This window comes from Galeopterus variegatus, unplaced genomic scaffold (assembly GCF_000696425.1).
Source record: "Galeopterus variegatus unplaced genomic scaffold, G_variegatus-3.0.2 Scaffold2918, whole genome shotgun sequence".
Lineage (NCBI taxonomy): Eukaryota > Metazoa > Chordata > Mammalia > Dermoptera > Cynocephalidae > Galeopterus > Galeopterus variegatus.
The window spans coordinates 82906-102686 of record NW_007729029.1 but is presented as its reverse complement, the minus strand read 5'-3'; the positions used below and the strand labels follow the sequence as shown (position 1 = coordinate 102686).

Genomic DNA, 19781 nt, shown 5'->3' with positions numbered 1-19781 from the left:
CCACTTTGAGGTACCATCTCACTCCAATTAGATTGGCTAACATCCAAAAGACTGAGAATGATAAGTGCTGGAGAGGTTGTGGAGAAAAAGGAACTCTCATACACTGTTGGTGGGCGCAAAATGGTGCAGCCTTTATGGAAAATGGTATGGAGGTTCCTCAAACAATTGCAGATAGATCTACCATATGACCCAGCTATCCCACTGCTGTGAATATACCCAGAGGAATGGAAATCATCACGTCGAAGGTATACCTGTTCCCCAGTGTTCATTGCAGCACTCTTTACAATAGCCAAGAGTTGGAACCAGCCCAAATGTCCATCATCGGATGAGTGGATATGGAAAATATGGTATATGTACACAATGGAATACTACTCAGCTATAAAAACGAATGAAATACTGCCGTTTGCAACAACATGGATGGACCTTGAGAGAATTATATTAAGTGAAACGAGTCAGGCACAGAAAGAGAAATACCACATGTTCTCACTTATTGGTTGGGAGCTAAAAATAAATAAATAAATTCACACACACACACACACACACACACACACACACACACACACCCCGGGGGTGGGGGAAGAAGACATAACAAATACAGTTCCTTGAAATAAATACGACAAGCAAACAGAAAGGACATTGTTGGGTGGGAAGGGGGAGAGGGAGGAGGGAGGGAGGTTTCGGTAATGGGCCACAATAATCAACCACATTATATATCGACAAAATAAAATTAAAAAAAAATAAAGTATATGGGGAGGATGTGTGAAGGTTACATGCAAATATTACAGCATTTTATGTAAAGGACTTCAGCATCCACAGAGTTTGGTATTTGCTGGGTGTCTTGGAACTAATCCTCTGTGGATACGAGGGATGACAGTACTTGTTCAGGAAAGCTACAGCTATTAACTCGTGCATTCATTACCAGGGTTATATAAAAGAGAAAAAGAAACATTGGCTTTTTGGTCACATTCTCATATTTGGTTCCTGATCTTAACTTTTTCATTTTAATTCACATTATGTATTCTTTATTAATCGTTAATTATATTTGTCTTTTATTAAAAAAATTTGTTTCCTTATTATTTTATAATTTTTCATTTTATTTTGTCATTTTACTGCTTACCATACCTTTGAATGTGTATGTTACTAAAATTAAATTAATGTTCTAAATGATTACTCTTTTATTTTTATTTAGACCTATTTCCTTCTATCTTTCTCTGAAAGTGACCTCTCCTTCATCTGATTTCCATAACTTTTACTGCTAGTTAGCTGATAATTAAGTTCCTTTGGTCTATCAAAAATAGATGTAGGTTGATAATCCTTTTCACAGAAGTCTAAATTCTTTTCCTGAACAAAGCAAATTTGCACTTTTAATTTACAACTTTTATTTTTTATCTCGTGCTGCCAATAAAAGGGCATACATCTCCAAGCCTAAGATTTCTATGAGGTCTCAATGAAGCACAAATGGTATCAGAATCAATTGTGGCTCAAAGAATCTTAGCAAGCTTTACTTTCCTCTGAATTTATGGAAATGGATCACAAAGCATCTTAATATGAATTCAAATGAGTAGATAAAAATGTTCATGTGACTTATATCTATCTCTACATAATTCAACTGGAGTTATCTTATAGAGGAGTCAGAGTCATAACAGTTTTTCACTTGGAGTGGCAGAAAAATAATTTTATGCATTATTGTCGTGCATTAGAAAATCAGAATTTACAGCACTGTAACAGGACATGAAATTTAAATTTGTGGTGCCAAGTATTTGACTCAGAGCCGTAAATTCCTGCTCCCAAATTCAGCTTATAGGACAAAATATAAGATTACATAAATGGTATTCAGTAAAGATAAACCTAAGAAGATTTCTAGTTCTGGGAATGTAATTGTGCTCTGCTTACAGAAAGGAGACTATAAATTCTGTATAATATATAGAAAGGCAGATGATTCTGTGGAGATTGTTACTACTCTAAAAGTAATCCATCACTGGGGAAATGGCTATAGTCAAGTAATAGGTTGTAAAAGGGGTACAGATAAAATTTAAGCAGACTTGGGGGCTGAGCCTGTGGCGCACTCGGGAGAGTGCAGCGCTCCCGCTGCGGGTTCGGATCCTATATAGGGATGACCGGTGTGCTCACAGCGCTCACTGGCTGAGCGCAGTGCAGCCAGTCTCAAAAAGGACAAAAAAAAAAAAAAAAAAAAAAAAAAATTAAGCAGACTTGGGATATGAACTTGAAGACATTTTCCTGATTTGAAGGGTCCAGCATATTTACCTCAATTCTATCCACATTTTTCTTTCTTCAAAATTTTCTAGCATCTTGACATCACATGGCATTTAGTATTCGGTCTGTCTCTCTCTCCTTAATGTGTCATTTATTCCACTTCTCTGACTCTAACAGCTGTTATAATACCAGAAGAGAATGTAGAGTAGAGTTTCTCTTTAGGGAGGAACCTGCTTCAATGTATCATGTCCCTCTCTTTTCCAGGACCTCATCCTAAATTACATTTCTTATTGTAGCCCTGTTTCTGATACCAAGACAACCATGCAAGGAATGGAACAGACCACACCAGTGCCTGGCCCTAGTGTGCCCCAGCTGGGGCAGACTGCTGTGCTAAAATCATATTTGTGGAAAGGGCTGCAGGAGAAGTTCTTAAGGGGAGAACCCAAAGTCCTCGGGGTAAGTCAGTTGTGAATCTGGAAGATCAATGGTGTTGTATACTCATAACTGATTAGATCTAATGCCAAATACTTCATCCCACTAGCCTCATAGTACATCAACTAGCCCCGGGAATTTCAGTATTTGATTTTCAGGCCCTACCATTTGAAAAACGAGAAAATATTCTACCACATCATGTTTCCAATTTAGTTGTATTTAAAATATAATGACTTCAGATTTGTTCTGCGGTTGAGGTCATCCACATAACTATATTTAACCTCATCATGGAAGAGCAGGAAAAGAAAAGGCCATTTACTAGGTGGTGTCCCGTCCACAGGCCTTCCTGGTAGCTGATGGACCCATATTGTTATATCTCTATTTCTTTGGTACCTTTTCTTAGCCCGCTCCTTAGAAGACAAAAAACCTTCTACCCTAGGGTCTCAGGTGGGTGTGCCTAAAAGAAATAGAGTTTAAAGGACCACAGGTTAGGGTAGGCAAAGGGGCATTGAATATAGAGATTTTTCTCCAACCCAAGCTCCAAACCTGGGAAAAAAGTTATTGTGGACCCTTTGGATCCTTTTATCTGCTATTCTATTATTTTTTAATTTTAGAGAATACAGTATTTTTTCACAAAATATGTTGTTTATGTTGACACACACTAGGTTTATTTTTTAAACGTGTTAATAAATATTTTAAAATAGACTTTACATTTTAGAGCAGTTTTAGGTACACAGAAAAATTGAGAAGGAAGTATAAATATATCCTATATATATTCTGCCTCCATTCACGCACAGCTTCCACATTATCAACCTCTCCCACCAAAGTGGTGCATATGTAACAATTGATAAACCTAAATGGACACATCACGATCACTTAGAGTCCATAATTTGCATTAGGGTTCACCCTTTGTGTGGTACATTCTATGGGCTTGGACAGGTATAAAATGACATGCATCCACCATCATAGTATCATATAAAGTAGTTCTCCCATCCTAAAAATCTTTGCTTCACCTGTTTGTCCTTTCCCCCCCATAACTCCTGGCAACCACTGATCTTTTTACTGTCTCCATATTTTGCCTTTTCTAGAAAGTCATAGAGTTGGAATTATACAACTTTAAAAGGCTTTTTAGATTGGCTTTTTTTCATTTAACAATATGCATTTAAGTTTTTTCCATTTTTTTATGGTTTTATAGCTCATTTAATTTTAGCAATGAATAATATTTTATTGTCTGGATATATCACAGTTTATCTATGGACTCACCTGCTGAAAGACATCTTGGTTATTTCCATACTTGGCAGTTATGAATAAAGCTGCTATAAACATGTGTGCAGGTTTTTTTGTGGATATAAGTTTTCTACTCCTATGGATAAGTGTGGTAAGAGCATATAAGAGCATGTTTAGTTTTATAAGCAGCTGCCAAACTGTCTTCCAAGTGATCGTGCCATTTTGAACATTTTGAACCAGCAGTGAATGGAAGTTCCTGATGCTCCACATCCTTGCCAACATTTGCTGCTGTCAGTGCTCTGGATTTTGATTATTCTAATAGGCGTATAGTGAAATCTCACTCTCATTTTAATTTCTCTAATGACATATGATGTGGAGCATCTTTTCACATGCTTCTTTGCCATTTCTATATCATCTTTGGTGGGGTGTATTTTAAAATCTTTGGCCTGTTTTTTAATCAGGATATTTGTGTTCTTATTGTTGAATTTTAAGAGGTTTTGTTTTTTGTATGCTTTGCATAACAGTCCTTTGTCAGATATGTCTTTTGCAAACATTTCGTACCAATCTGTGGATTGTTTTTTCAACTCTTGACAGTGTCTTTTGCAGAGCAGAAATTTTCAATTTCAATGAAATCCAGCTTATCAATTCTTTCTTTTTTTTTTTTTTTTTTTTTTTTTTTTTGTCTTTTTCCGTGTCCGGCAACGGATCGCAACCCTCAGTGTTGCCCCCGTACCGGACCGGGGACCGGCAACGGGATTGCAACCCTCGGTGCTGCTCCCGCGCCTCGCTCAGCCAGTGAGCGGGAACCGGTCTGCATGTGGGATCTGAACCCTCGGGCGGGAGCGCCGCCGTGCTTCCCAAGCGGCGCACTTATCCAGTGCACCACCGGGCCGGCCCCTTATCAATTCTTTCTTTCGTGGATGTTGCCTATGGTATTGTATCAAAAAAGTCACCACCAAATACAAGGTCATCTAGATTTTGACCTTTGTTATCCTTAGGAGTTTTATTTTTTATTTTTATTATTTAAAAAAATTTCTCTTTTATGGTCTTTTATTTTATCAATCAACATTAGTAGCTTTTTATTTCTGGGGGGCTAGCCAGTACAGGGATCCAAACCCTTGACCATGGTGTGACAAGGCTGCAGTCTAATCAACTGAGCTAACTGGACAGTCCTCCGCTAGGAGTTTTATAGTTTTGAGTTTTACTTTTAGTTCTATGATTCATTTTGAGTTAATTTTTCTGAAGGGTGTAAGGACTGAGTCTAGATTCAATTTTTTGCTTGTGGGTGTCCAGGTTTTCCAGAACCATTTGTTGAAAAGACTATCTTATCTTCATTGTATTACCTTTGCTTTTTTGTAAAAATCAATTGACTATATTTATGTGTGTCTACTTTTGGGATCTTTATTCTATTTCATTTATTTGTCTATTTTTTTTTTTTTTTTTTGCCAGTATTACAGTGTCTTGGTTTCTATAGTTTTGTTCTTCGTCAATATTGTGTTTCATGCTCTGGTTCTTTTACCTCTCCCTATAAACTTTAGAATCAGTTTGTCAATATCCACAAAATAACTAGTTAGGATTTTGATTGAGATTGCACTGAATCTATAGATTAAGTTGGGAAGAACTGAAATCTTGACAATATTGAGTCTTCCCATTCATGGACATGGAATACCTTTCTATTTTGGTTCTTTCATTTCTTTCATCAGAGTTTTGGATTTTTCCTAATATAGATTTTGTACAAATTTTGTTAGATTTATACCTAACAAATACCAAATACTGATACCTAAGTAGTTCATTTTTTAGGGGTTCTAATTTGAATGATATTTTGTTTTTAATTTCAAATTCCACTCATTCATTTCAGGAAAAAAGGGAAGTAATAGACTCTTGTGTATTAACCTTGTTTCCTAAACCCTGCTGTAATCGCTTATTAGTTCCAGGAGATTTTGGTCATTTATTTCAGATTTTCTAACTAGATGATCGTGTCAAAGGCAGTTTTATTTCTTTTTTATTAATATGTATCTTTAATTTCCTTTTTTTGTCAAGGATTTACACTACAGTGTTGAAAAGGAGTGGTGAGAGGGAACATGCTTGCTTTGTTCCTGATCTTAGTGGGAAAACTTTGAGTTTCTCTCTCTTAAATATAAAGTTAATTGTAGGTTTTTTGTAGATATTCTTCAAGTTAAAGAAGTCTCCCTTTATTCCTAGTTTACTGAGTGTTTTTATAAATAATAGGTGTTAGATTTTGTTTGATTGTTTTTTCTGCATTTATCAATATTGATCTTATTATTATTATTATTATTACATTCTGAGATTTTGCGGAGAGGTGGGAGGGGTATGGGGGGGCTAGGGGCCTGTGGCTGACTCTTTCACTGGTCTGGATCCTGATGGCAGGGGTGGGCATAGCTGAAGCCCACAGGGGGACTCCCTCATCGCTCAGGAGCCCTGGGGCTTCCAGTGGTGGCTCCGGGCTACCATCATCATTGCTGCCCTCTGATATTATCACGTAAATTTTTTTTCTTTAGACTGTTGAAGTGATGGATTACATTAATTGACTTTTAAATGTTGAACTAGCCTTGCAACCCTGGGATAAATCGCACTTAGTCATGGTTTATAATTTGTTTTATACATTGTTGAATTTAATTTGCTAATATTTTGTGGAGGCTTTTTTCATTTATGTTCATGGTCTATAGTTTTCGTTTTGGGGGGTAATGTCTTTGTCAGGATTTGGTATTAAGGCAGTGCTAGCCTCATAGAATGTGTTAAGAGTATATCCTTTGTTATCTTCTGAAAGAGATTGTAGTGAAATGGTACAATTTATTCTTTAAACGTTTGTTGGAATTCACCACTGAATTTTTCTGGGCCCAGTACTTTCTGGTTTGGAAAGTTATTATTAATTCAATTTATTTAATGATATAGGCCTATTCAGATAGTGTATTTCTTCTTGTGTGAGTTTTGGCAGATGTGTCTTAAGGAGTGATCCATTTCATCTAAGTTATAAAATTTGGGGGCATAGAGTTTTTCATAGTTTTTCGTTAGTATCCTTTTCATGTCTATAAGACACAGCTTTGAGTTTTATTGATTTCGTCTATTGATTTCCTGTTTTTAATTTTGTTAATTTCTGCTCTGATTTTTATTATTATTTTTTTCTGCTTACTTTGGACTTAATTTGCTCTTCTTTTTCTGGTTTCCTAAGAGGGAGGCTTAGGTGACTCATTTTAGACTTTTCTTCTTTTCTAGTACTTGCATTCAATGCTATAAATTTCATTCTAAGCACTGCTTGTGCTGCATCCCACAAATTTAGAAGTTGTTTTCTTTTCTTTATATCCTTTTTAATACCATGAGTTAATTATATCTCAACTTTCCTATTATTAGACCCCTGTACTCACATTCACACCCTTATGACCAAGACCCCAAGGTAATGTCATTTTTGCTCTCTTTTTCTTCCCCTGTGTATCGTCTCTTCCCTTCAGGTTACTTCTCCTTGCTAGAATAATTATTTATTAATTCCCGATCACTTCTGTTTGAGCACGTAATGAAGGAGAGCAATAGTTGTGGTAGAAGTAGCGTCATAGGTATCAAAAAAGCATCTCTGGGCAGGTTCTGTCTTACTCCTTTTAACGTGAAATTATTGAAATGATGGTATATATCCTGAGAGATAATTTTGGTAGTTCTTTATGTCAGAAAAAAATGACAAGAGAACATCAAGAAGATCCTCTGACTGTATCAAAAGGTGAAGAATAAGGGTAACTTAGTGATTAGAGAAAGGGGGCCATGGGCGCCATTTTTGTGGTGAATAATCAGCTTTCCCTGTTTTCCTTATTTCTAGGTTGTGCAGATTCTGATTGCCCTGATAAACCTCAGCTTTGGAATAATAATGATGAGTGTCTTGTTGCCAGTTTACAGACCACATCCCATATCAGTGTTCCTTGGATTTACAGTTTGGGGGTCAGTGATGGTGAGTAGAATACTTTCTGATATAATTGGGGATAATATCACATAGTTGTTAATGTACTGATCTTTGAGATCCCATCCTAACTCTGTCTTATAGTTTTATAAATTTGAGAAAGGTAGGTCTTTAACCTTCATTTGACTCAGTTTTCTCATATTTAAAGTGGTAATACTATAAAAGTCATAGAAAGCTAGGCAGATTAAATATTCAATATCACAGCAGCATGTACACAAACATCCAAACCAGAATGGCTTAAACATTGAAATATTGATTATTTCACAACAAGCTCAGTCAGTAGTTATTTCCAGGTTTGGCTAATTCAGTAGTGCAAGAATCTAGTGGAGGACTTCTGGCAGACCATGCCAGCTTTATTGACATGTCACCATCCATAAATGTTTGCAAATTCTTAAACCAACTATGGGTAAGGGTAATGGAGTTGCCATTAGTGGCTCGGATCAATCTCTATTCACCTCTGTGCCTGGGAATAGTTCATTTTTCCCTGAAGCTCATTGGAGACTGAAAAAATGAGGGTTTTCTGAGCAAGGAAGAAGAGGATACATGGCAGGTACACAGGCAATTTATATTTTCTCACCTATCAACTACCAAATCTTAGTAAATTATTATCTAAAAAAATTAGAAAATCTAATTGCTATTTGATAAATTTTGTTTCATAATTTAATAAAATAAATATAATGAAACTTAAATTAAATTTATAATTAAAATTTAAGAAAGTTTCAAAGTCTTTCCCCAGGACAAAACACAAGGGATTTTTATACAAACTCAGAGCCTACATTGACTATAAAATACCAAGTTTTATCTACTTTCAAGAAGAAAATAAAACTTATAAAGTAGGTTTATGTTAGAATCAGGGAACCTATTCAAGTGTTGTGGGGTTTCCAATTATCAATAAAGTTAAGAATGAGATAGTTTAGAGTTTTATCGTGTAGCTGAATTTTTGCACTCCCTCACCTGTTTAGAGCAGAAGTGCAAGATTTGATGAACAGCAAGTACTGATATACTTCTGGGAAGTTGAACAACAACTTATGTATCTAATAATATTAATGCCAGGAATAGCTTTTATTAAGCTCTTCTTATGATCTGGGCACTGTACTGAGTACTTTGCATGTGCAATTCCTTTTCAAAGAATCAACACAACCTTTTGAGGGAGAGTTTAGCATCGTGTTCATTTTGTAGATGAAGATATTGGAACTTGGAGAGCTTAAGTAACTTGTCCAAGATCTATTTGGTACAGGAATCAGGGCTCAAATAGAGCAAGCCTATTTCTAGAATGGCCTGTATGTAACCACTCTAATTTTCTGCTTCCCTTTTTAATTTCCTTTTCAAAACCAAATTGGAAACAGGCTTACTAAGCTTAAGACTTCTACACATGTTCAATAGATTATCAGGAACTACAGGAGCTGTGTTAGTCAGTTGAAGTATCACTCAGACTATTGTAGGTATGCCACCTGATGAGCCTTTGATTAATTAATGGAACATTTTTTTTGCTGCTCCCTTCTATTATCCTTTCGACCTTATTTTCAAACCTCACTTGTATAGTGCCTCCTTTTTCTCCTTTATGTAGTACAAATTCCAATATTAAGAATTAATGACAAATTTCCCTAATTTTGGGCGTTTTTATTCTCCAGTACAACTTAAGACTTTTAGTAGAATCCCATAAAATTATTCCCACATTAGTCTATTTGTTCAAGTTTTCTTTTTTAAACATATCATTGCATGGAATTAATTACATTCACAGTGCTGCATAACCACTTCCTCCATCTATTTCCAAACTTTTGTGTCATCCTAAACCTAAGCTCTATATCTGTTCAGCAATAACTTCTCATTATTCCTTCCTCCCAGTTTCTGGTAATCTCTAATATACTTCCGTCTCTGAATTTTTTTTTCTCTTTTTAATTTATTTTTTCTTAATTAACCCATGATAATTGCATATGTTTATGGAGTACAGTGTGATATTGAGGTACATTTATACAGCGTGAAATGCTCATATCGGGGTGTTTAGTATATCCACTACCTCAAACATTTGTCACCTCTTTGTGTTGAGACCATTAAACATCCTCTCTACTATTTGAAGTTATACCATAATTTGTTGTTGCTGCGGCCTCTCTATTTTGCTATAGAACCCTAGGTTTTATTCTTCCCCTCTGTACAATATTGTACCTGATGATTCTCCTCTCTCCAACCACCACTCCCCACTTACCTTACACACTCCTTGTTAAGTTTATTTTCCTGAGATACTTCATATGTATTTTTTCTATGGTAAATAAGGTTCTCTAATTTAATCCTCTTAAAACACAGACACACACTTATTTTATATAAGTATTTTATATATATGTTTTCTGTATGTAATACTTTTGCCATGTGCTTTACTGAAATTTTAATAGTTTATACTAGTTTTCAGTTGATATTCTTAGATGTTCACAATATAACATGTTTATATTTAAATAGCAGTAATTAACCATTTGTTTCAAATATTGTTTATATAGTTATTTTGGTTAATATACCCAGAATTATATTACATAGTAGTCTATATTCTTATCTTTGTTTTGACTTTAATGAGATAACTCGAGTGTTTCCTCATCAAACATGATAAAAACTTTTAGACCAAGACAGGTGTTTACTCATGTTATGGAAAATCCAATTCTTTATATTTTGTCAATAATGTGTAAGTCAATGATAATGTTGAATTATATTGAATGTCTTAACATTGTAAACAAGAATAGTAATTAGCATGTGATTTTCTCCTTAATTTTATTAATTATAATAATATTTCAATATCAAAAATATTATTAATATTAATATCATAAAATTATTGAAAATATTATTAATATCAATAATATTAATTATTAAAAACACTATCAATATCAATAGTATTATAAAATTATTAAAAATACTATCAATATCAATATTATAAAATTATTAAAAATATTATTAATATCAATAATATTATAAAATTATTAAAGTATTAATAATATTATAAAATTATTTTAAAATATTGTTAATATTATAAAATTATTAATAATAATATAATATTAATTACAATAATATTTCAATATTAAAAATATCTGTATATTTGAAGGACCATCCCACATATTCATGATTTATTTCATATAATATGATGGATGATTCTCTCTGCTATTTTTTCCGAGAGGTGAATCACCTCTCGGATAAAAAAATCACAATTCATGATTTTACATGAATCATCCCCATGTCTTGGTATTTAGAAATTTGTTGAAGAAATTTATCAACGTATTTAATTAGTTCAGTTTTTTGGGTATTGTTATAACTTTTGAAAATTCTGAAATCAAATTTAGAAAGCAAACTAAGAAATGTGAATAGTCAAAGAGTATAAGGCAGAGATTTTGACCAACTTGACTCTAGCCATTTTAGCTAAGTTGAAAATAATTACCTAATTGATGGAATTAAATGTATTACTATATTCTAGTCATCATCTAATAAGGAATTAAAAATTTTTACTTGCTACTATTTTATTTACAACTTTTAATAGACATTTTAGATGAGAATAGTTTTTGGTTTCTTTTCTGTTTGATTATTTTACTCAATTTTGGTACGATATTGAGATTACTTTATACCAGGGATTCATAAGCTTTATATTTAAATGCTCTCAAAAAGTTTTAATACCATTGCAACTAAATGTTTTTCGAAAAGCTTGGTAAATTCTTCCATGGATCTATCTGGTAGAATTTCTCTGTTCTTTCTGGGAAAAGAGAAAATTATTTCCAAACTTTTGTATTTCTTCTATGATAATTGGTCTTCTTAACCTCTCTATCTTAATAGAGTAAGTGCTAGTAAATTATGATTTTTGACGTTTGTTAAAGATCTTTCACCTGAATTTTTCCTCTTATTTCTAGTTTATTATTTCAGGGTCCTTGTCAATTGCAGCAGGCATGAGAACAACAAAAGGTCTGGTGAGTAATATATCTTTTTAATTTTTATTTTTTGACATCAAAAGAGGAAGCATTTAATCAAATAGGCATTGTGAAAGAAAATAAAATGTTTTTTCTCTTTGTTTTTTAAAAATAAGTAGAGATTGTGAGTTTTACCTAATTGGATCTGTCTTGCAAAAATTATAACAGACAATTGGCTGATGATAGAATTACTGTCATGGGACTGAATTTTTTGACAAGGTAGTTGCTGAGTGAATCTTATAAAGATACAGAGGATTTTTGAGATCAGTCAAACAAGCCCTGAAGCTTGAGATCCAGCTGATGAGAACAGTGGCACCAAGTATTTTTCACACATAATATTTATTGACTGATGATTAAAATATGTATTTCAACTGTATGCAAAAAGTGTTTAGAGTTTTCAATAAAAGAAATTTGCAATAAAGCTATTACATAAGAAAAAGCAAATTTAAAACATAACGCTCATTCCAATATGTCTTTCATAAGTCATGGAGAAACAAAAGTCCAGATCTCAATGAATGTTTTTCTTGTCTAAGGACCAGATTTGAGTTTTCTTTGCTCAAAAGAAAAATATTAAACTTTGGAGTACAATCAATATGGCCTTTCCAAATCTGGCTTCAACCTGCCTCCTTAGCATCTCCTCCAGCTACAACTATTAAAATGTACCTCATGCTATAGCCACACTAAATCTTTGGCACATTCCTGAGCAATTTTAGTTCTTATAAAAAGTCTTCATACTTTCACTCACGAGAAGAAAATGTGCAGAAAGGAATACTCAGCAGAGACGGAAAATATGCAAAAGGCATAGAGACATTGGAGACAAGCAACATTTAGGAAATGATGGGAGGTCAGGCACTTGAAGCGGGGCATGGTAGGAAATGGACACAGATGGGGCTGTCCAGGTAACGTGTAAAGGACCTTGAAAGCCCTGCTTAGGAGATTTGGAGTTTGCCTAGTGTGCTGACAAAATTCATATGAAGATTTAAGCCTGGGAATAACATGATCATTTTTGTGTTTTAGAAAGAGATTAGAATTGAAACTACTATTTAAAAAAAAGTTAGGAGAATATTGAAATAACCAAGATAGGGAAGATGGAATGTGATGAGAAAGAAGTGAAGGGCCTAAAGTGTTGGATGGAGATATATCTGAGGATGTTGTTGGATTGTCAATTGGATTTCCTTCCTTTCTAGGTCCGAGGTAGCCTAGGATTGAACATCACCAGCTCCGTGTTGACTGTAGCAGGGATTATAATCAGCGCAATAAGCTTGAGTATGTTTTCTTACTCTTACTATGGATGTAGCTATAGCAAGAATTTGGATGATTGCTCCATGGCCACATCAATTTTAATGGTGAGTTCTTTCTGTTTTCATGGGTTACTGTGGTGGAAGAAAGTCTGAGGAGCACTGGCTCTGGCAAAAGCAACAATCAACATTCTCTAACTCCTGAATCACTTTGGAAGTTGGAATTGATTGAGAAGTAGAACGGACTTTCATTTAGGAGTCTGGTCCACATCTCATCTCTCTCTTTGTTCCTCTTCTACATGTGATGAGGCAAGGTGAGAAGAGAGTTCATAGTTACAGAACACCTCCTCCCTAATAGTTACTATGCTGGCATCTTGCATAATTTTTCCTGTTGAATTTTTAAACACCAATCAGTATGACTGTTATCCCCTCTAAAAATGGAGCCCAGATTCAGTCTCTACATGCCCCTAGGGCTTCCTGATTGAGCTTTATGAAATTGCATGGTTCTCTAATAATAAAGTGAAATTGTCTTGAACATTATCCTACAAGTAGTGAGTCACCCCATACCCCCCCCAACACCTTTGAATGTTCTTGCAAAGTTAACCTCTTTTACTCTCAATATCTAGCTGCAAATTCTCAATCTCCATTTAGTATTTTACTACTTTTCTGTACCACTTGCCCTCATCTAGATGCTATATTAATTGCTTTATTCTGAAAATTACCACTTACACATGGTTTGTAGGTACTAAAACTTCTTGAAGTTTTGGGCCGCTGGGTAAGTGCAGAAAGGAAGAATTGTTGCAACACATCATAGCAGAGTAAAATGCAAAATTAATTACTTACTATTTAAAAGTCTATTGGTCATTCTCAACACCACCACATTTTCTGTTTTTTTCCCTTCATATGAGCTTCCCGCTTCTCACCATCCTACTAAGTTCTTTCCTTCATGGCCTCCTTCCCTAACCTAAATGTGGAAACTCAACAGTCTCACCATCTTATTATACAGAATCAAATGCATTGTCTTTACCTCATTCATAACTAATCTTACATAAGTCTTGAAGGCGGTATGTTCACACCACAATAACTCCTTGTGATGTCTTTGCTAAACCCTTAAGATTTCTAACAGTTTTTATAGTAAGCAATTTTATTTCTTGCCACTCACTCAAAGTAAGAAAAGAAAGCTTCTCACAGAACTTGACAAATTTTTCCAAGGCCACTTATTTAGAAGTTGGCAAAAGAAAGCTCTGACTCTGGAACTTCCTTCCTTTAACCCCCCCCCCCAAACTATTTACTATTGTGCTATGCAGTTAACCTGAAGAAGAACATTAATTTCAGTTTCTGAAGATCTCTCCACTCATAGATTTTTTTTCATGATATGCTATACCACATTCAACAATCAGTAACTATGTGACTTTTTAAATAGAAAGACTTAATTAATTAATTAATTAATTTTTATTGAAGCACAGACTTTAATGGCACAATAATAGAAACAAAATCTGGATTGACTGGTTTCCTAAGGCTGTTTTCATGAGCATGGGACCTATGTAGTTACTCAGGACTTCATAGTTAGAAGAGCTCTGCACTGGGTTTAATGCCCTGCTGTTGCTGTCCTAAAATTCTTAACTTTAATTTTTTCACAAGAGAACCTATAAATTATGTAGCTGGTTCTGCATTTATCTCAACCACTTTCCCCCAAAGGCCATTATGAATTGCTATTAATTATGTGAACATTTTTCCTGCCTGTCCGTATAGCAGAGAACTTCAATAAGGGCTTCCTGGGATCCGAAGCATCAAGTCTGTTTTTACCTGGGCACCTATAGTGTCAGTCCACAGGCTTCTGAGTCTCTTTTATAATCAGTACTACGGCTGGCACTCAGGAAGACATAACAAGGAGAACAGCTCCCTACCATCAAGAAGCTCCAGTCCTCTTGGGAGAAAAAGATAAAAACAATGGAAAACATATAACTCTAAAAAGAGGTTTAGAAAAAAGTTAAGCTCTTTGTAGAAAAGAGTAATTAGAGAGCATACTACCTGCAACTAGGCAGAACTATATGAAATTGCCAATGGTCAAGTACACTTGAGCTGGAAAGATAGTGGTTTAATATGGCTCAAACTAATATATGTATATCTAATACACATACATATTAGTATATTTACATATTCATATATGTACATACACACACAAATACATATATACATATATATATATACATATACAGATGCATACACACACAGGTGTTTGCTTTTTGTTGGAAGCCCAGCTGTTTTTGTAAATAAAGCTTTATTGAAATATAGCTTTGCCCATTTATTTACTTATTGTGTATAGTTGTTTTTGTGTTATAACTGCAGAGCTGAGTATTTGTGACAGAGAATTTATGGTCTACAAAACCTAAAATATATGCTATCTGACCTCTTACAGATAGTAAATCCTTGAGGATAGGAAATTGCCTGTTTGAGCCTGCAACAGTGCCTGAAACAGAGTCTACTGAACCTGTTGAAGGCATGAGAAATAAAGAAACAATGAATGCAAATATTCTCAAGGTCCACTTGAGTTTGTGTCACTCATGTCTGGGACTCCTGATCTATTTGCTCTTCCACAGCAGAGGGACTATCCCTATTCATGGAAAGAAAAAGACAAAATATTCAAACCAAAAAATCCCAGCAATCAATCCAGGGTAAAATTATTAGGAACAAGAACACTGCCCAATGTTCCTCAAATTCAGCCTTATGTGTTGGCTGAAAACTAGACCTAAAATCAGTTCTCTTGAGGGATGGATTAAAGAGGGACTAACTTGTTATTTATTGTTGCATCAGTTTCTTAATGTTTTAACAAATTACTACAAGTTTAGCAGCCTAAGACAATACGAATTGATTGTAGTTTTGGAGGTCAGAAGTTTAAAATGGGTCTCAGTAGGCTAAAATCAGAGTGTTGTCAGGGCTGCATTTCTTTCTGGGTGCTCAAGGGAGTAAATCAGTTTTCTTGCCTTTTCTGGCTTCTAGAAGCTTCCTACAATCCTTGGGTTTTCACTGCATCCTCTGTCTTTGAATTAAGCAGGTGCAGCATCTTCAAATCTCTCTTGGACTTTGCCTCTTCTGCCTTCTGCTTCCACTTATAAGGATTCTGTCATTGCTTTGGACCCACCTGAACAATTCAGGATAATACCCCACCTCAGCTAATATTCAACCTTAATTCCATCTGCAAATTTAATTCCCCTTTGCTGTGTAACCGACATATTCACAGATTCAAGGGATTAAGATGTGAACTTCCTTAGGTGATGATTATTCTGCGTACAATCACTAAGATATGGGATGATATTATTGTGTCAGCTATATGGAATTTATGGTGCTTGAAAAGACTAAGGTGATAAATCCCTTTCCTCATTTTTAAAGCACTCTCACATTCTGTGCTCACAATAGCAATAAAAAGTAATGAGCCAAGGAAAAAAATCTGTGATTATTTTATCAGTAAAAAAAATGAGAAGTTAAGTGGCATCCAGCAAACCGAGAATTGGACAAGTGTTTTGCTGCAATTAGAAGCTAGTTTTCTTGACTCTTTGCCAGTGATCTTCCTCCTTTGGCATTATAATTAGTGGTAAATGTTTGGAACATGTCATTTCTATTCCTCTCTATATTGCTTTTTCTCAGGGTCTGGAGGCTATGGTGCTCATTTTAAGTGTGCTGGAGTTCTGCATTGCTGTGTCTCTCTCTGCCTTTGGATGTAAAGCAACCTGTTGTAACCCTGGTGGGGTGAGTATTGGGCTTCCCTTTAAGATGTCTGTATTAGTTTTATGTTGCTGTGTAATCAATTACAGAAATTTAAAGCTTTAAAACAACACAAGTTTATTATCTGTCTGTTTCCATGGGTCCAGAATCTGGGCACATCTTAGCTGGGACCTCTGTTCAGGGTCTTACAATCCTGTAATTAAGAAGTTAGCTAGGGGCCGGCTCCATGGCTCACTCGGGAGAGTGCGGCGCTGGTAGTGCCGAGGCTGTGGGTTCGGATCCTGTATGGGGATGGCTGGTGCGCTTACTGGCTGAGCGTGGTGCAGACAACACTGTGCTGAGGGTTGCGATCCCCTTACTGGTCCAAAATAAAAGAAAGAAGTTGGTTAGGATTGTGGTGTCATCTGAACTTCTGGTTCTCTTCCATGCTCATGTGGGAGAACTCATATCCTCTCAGCTTTAAAATTCATGACAATGTACTTCCTCTTTGAAATCAGCAGGAGAGTAAAAGTCTCTGAGGCTTTCAGGCCCTTATAAAGGGTTGGCACGATTAGGTTAGGTCCATTCAGAATAATGCCCTTTTTGATAAACTCAAAGTCAACTTATCAGTACCTACTCATAGGAGTGATATTCCATCATATGCACAGGTCCCACCTTCACTTAAGGGGAAAGCAGCACAAAAGGGTAGGTCATTGAGTGTCATCTTAGATTCCTGCCTACCACAATGGCTAAAGATAAGCTGTTATCCCCATCTTTACTCTCTCAAAGGGTATGTCCTTCGAGTCCAGATCAGAGGATACTTCACAAGGGAGAGGTCCTCAAAAAGTGTCAGATTTCACTCCATTATTCTATCACAGCAAGCTTTCTTGGCCTATTAAGAAACATCAGGCCTGCAAACTTTTCTCTCAGTTTGTGCACACCTGCCCATTCTCTTACCCTGAGGCCTGCAGCAGATCCTCCTGGGTGCTAAGCAGAAAGAATGGCAGGAAGAGAAAGAAAAGAGAAATGGGAGGAGAGAAGAGACCAAGAAACAGGCCCTGGGAACAATAGGGTGGGGATGTCCTCCAAAATAATATGATGCGATTGTGTTTCTGGTACTCTTCTTCACCCTTTTGTAGTGTTTTACCTTCTTTGGGGCCTCCCAGGCAACACTGGATCCCACACTGCCACAGCCCTTTCCCACAGTGGAAAGAACTAAATCACATTAACTCTGGTAGTGGGATTTTGTATTATGAGACCCTAGAAGTGAAGGTTTCTCAGTGATTATCAGTAATTTTATAATTTCATTTAGTGGAGCATTTGGGCATGGGGTAAAACTGCTTAGTGATCTTCAGATGGTAATATTTAGGCCTCCTCTTCTGGTCCTAATGTAGTTATACAGATAGAGCTGGGAAATGTTGCTTTCGCTAGTTTTGTGGTGTGAGTCCAGAAGAGCAGTGGCTTTGGGGCATAGAATACCTAAGTCTCCATCTTCTTCTGGTTCCCCACTGCCCCTAACCAATCCCATGTCACACTGAGTTTGTGGAAGAATTGCCACAATTTTTCTTAGTTTCGTGATAATTCCTGCCATTGTGGGCCAGTGTGGCTTTTGCAGTGCTTTATTCATAGCCAGCAAATCATAGTATGCTGTTGTCATTAGGAGCAGCAACCTAGTTTGGAAGAAAAGCTCTGTATTTTCCATGACACCTGGGTTCACCCAACTTGTTGAGCGTCGTCATCCACACATAAGATTGATCCACTTGCAAGACCTAGTAACAGCCATGAGCATCTCAGGCCAAGAGCTATCACTGAATGTGTGTCTTAGATCTAGCCTCATCTAAACAATGCCTGAGAAGTCCTACAAGATTAATTTTGAGACTGAACTCAAAGAAGAAAGAGTAACCTCTAATAATGATGACATTATGTGGGCAGGAAAGGGAAATCCTGAGGTTATTTGGGTGTCTCATTTTGGCATTCTGATTGATTTCACAGGTTGTGTTAATTTTACCATCAAATCCTCACACGGCAGAAACAGCATCTCCTGCACCATTTAAAGGAGGTTTAATGCCACCATCAAATCAACAGAAAAATGTTCCAGAAAATCTATACTGACTTCTTTGCAAGCAGCCCACATGGGAAAGTACCAGAATCTAACTCTGATATATATATCCAATTTACTTCAAAATCATGTTCTCATTTTTTTTTCCAAGAACTCAACAATTTATTTTACTGGCTCTTTATCACAGCATTAGAAGTTAAATAAATAAGTTATACATTTAATTGGTCAACAGCACTTGAAAATTTTTCACCTATCTTTGGGACTTTATAAAAGGGCGTTAAATTGGTAAATAAGATTTGGCAGTAAAAGGTCAAAAAATATTGCTGAAATGAGGCCTCCATGCAGACTACATGTTTCTGCTCCTCTGCTAATATTCCTCCCACTTGTGTGAGGAACCTTAGGGGACACAAAGTGCTTTTGCCTTCAGGAAGTTGGGATACATGACTCCCCCCCATCTTTTCTTCTCCTGTTTTCCTTCTCCCACAGAAAGTACCTTGGAATAGCACAGGCAGTCCTTGTATGTGCTCAAACCATTATTTGATTTGAAGTACACATGGAATAAAATCATATCACGGATCATATTCAACTTATATTCTCTCTCTCTCTCTTCCCCCCCCTTTACCTCCTAATGGGCACAATTATGTCTTAATCAAGTGTGTATCCAGTGCCATATATGAGATCACACAATACATGGTATTTACTGAACGTTCATTAAATACATTTGCTTTGTGTTATTACAGAGCAAAAATAAATTAAATAAAATTAGAAGCGATATGTTTATGTGCTACCTACTTCCCATTCAGATGCGATAGGGTGGGAAAAAACTAAGTACTGATGTTGGGAAATATTGTGTGGTGATAAAGAAAGTGGGCTTTCTAATCAGTCAGCACTGGATTTTCATCTTAAAAATCCTATATCTCTCATTTGCTTCCTACATTCCATGGACATATCACAGAATTCTCTGTGCTTCATTTTTTCTCAGGAAGATATCACCTGGCTCATAGACCGGTGATAAT

At 35.8% G+C, this 19781-nt stretch overlaps 1 protein-coding gene across 2 annotated transcripts in view; it reads left to right on the top strand.

The window, feature by feature from the left end:
* The window catches only part of MS4A4A (membrane-spanning 4-domains, subfamily A, member 4A), a 31803-nt gene extending 12264 nt beyond the window's left edge, over positions 1-19539 (top strand). The window contains exons 2-7 of one of the 2 annotated variants that reach the window (XM_008583458.1): positions 2511-2670; positions 7697-7825; positions 11710-11766; positions 12954-13112; positions 16650-16751; positions 18699-19539. In XM_008583458.1, coding sequence (XP_008581680.1) covers positions 2536-2670; positions 7697-7825; positions 11710-11766; positions 12954-13112; positions 16650-16751; positions 18699-18818 — 702 coding nt within the window. In that variant the 5' untranslated portion in view covers positions 2511-2535 and the 3' untranslated portion in view covers positions 18819-19539. Of the gene's footprint in view, positions 1-2505; positions 2671-7696; positions 7826-11709; positions 11767-12953; positions 13113-16649; positions 16752-18698 lie in introns of those variants that run through there. The other variant, XM_008583459.1, reaches the window with a different exon arrangement.
* The last annotated feature ends 242 nt before the right edge of the window (positions 19540-19781 follow it).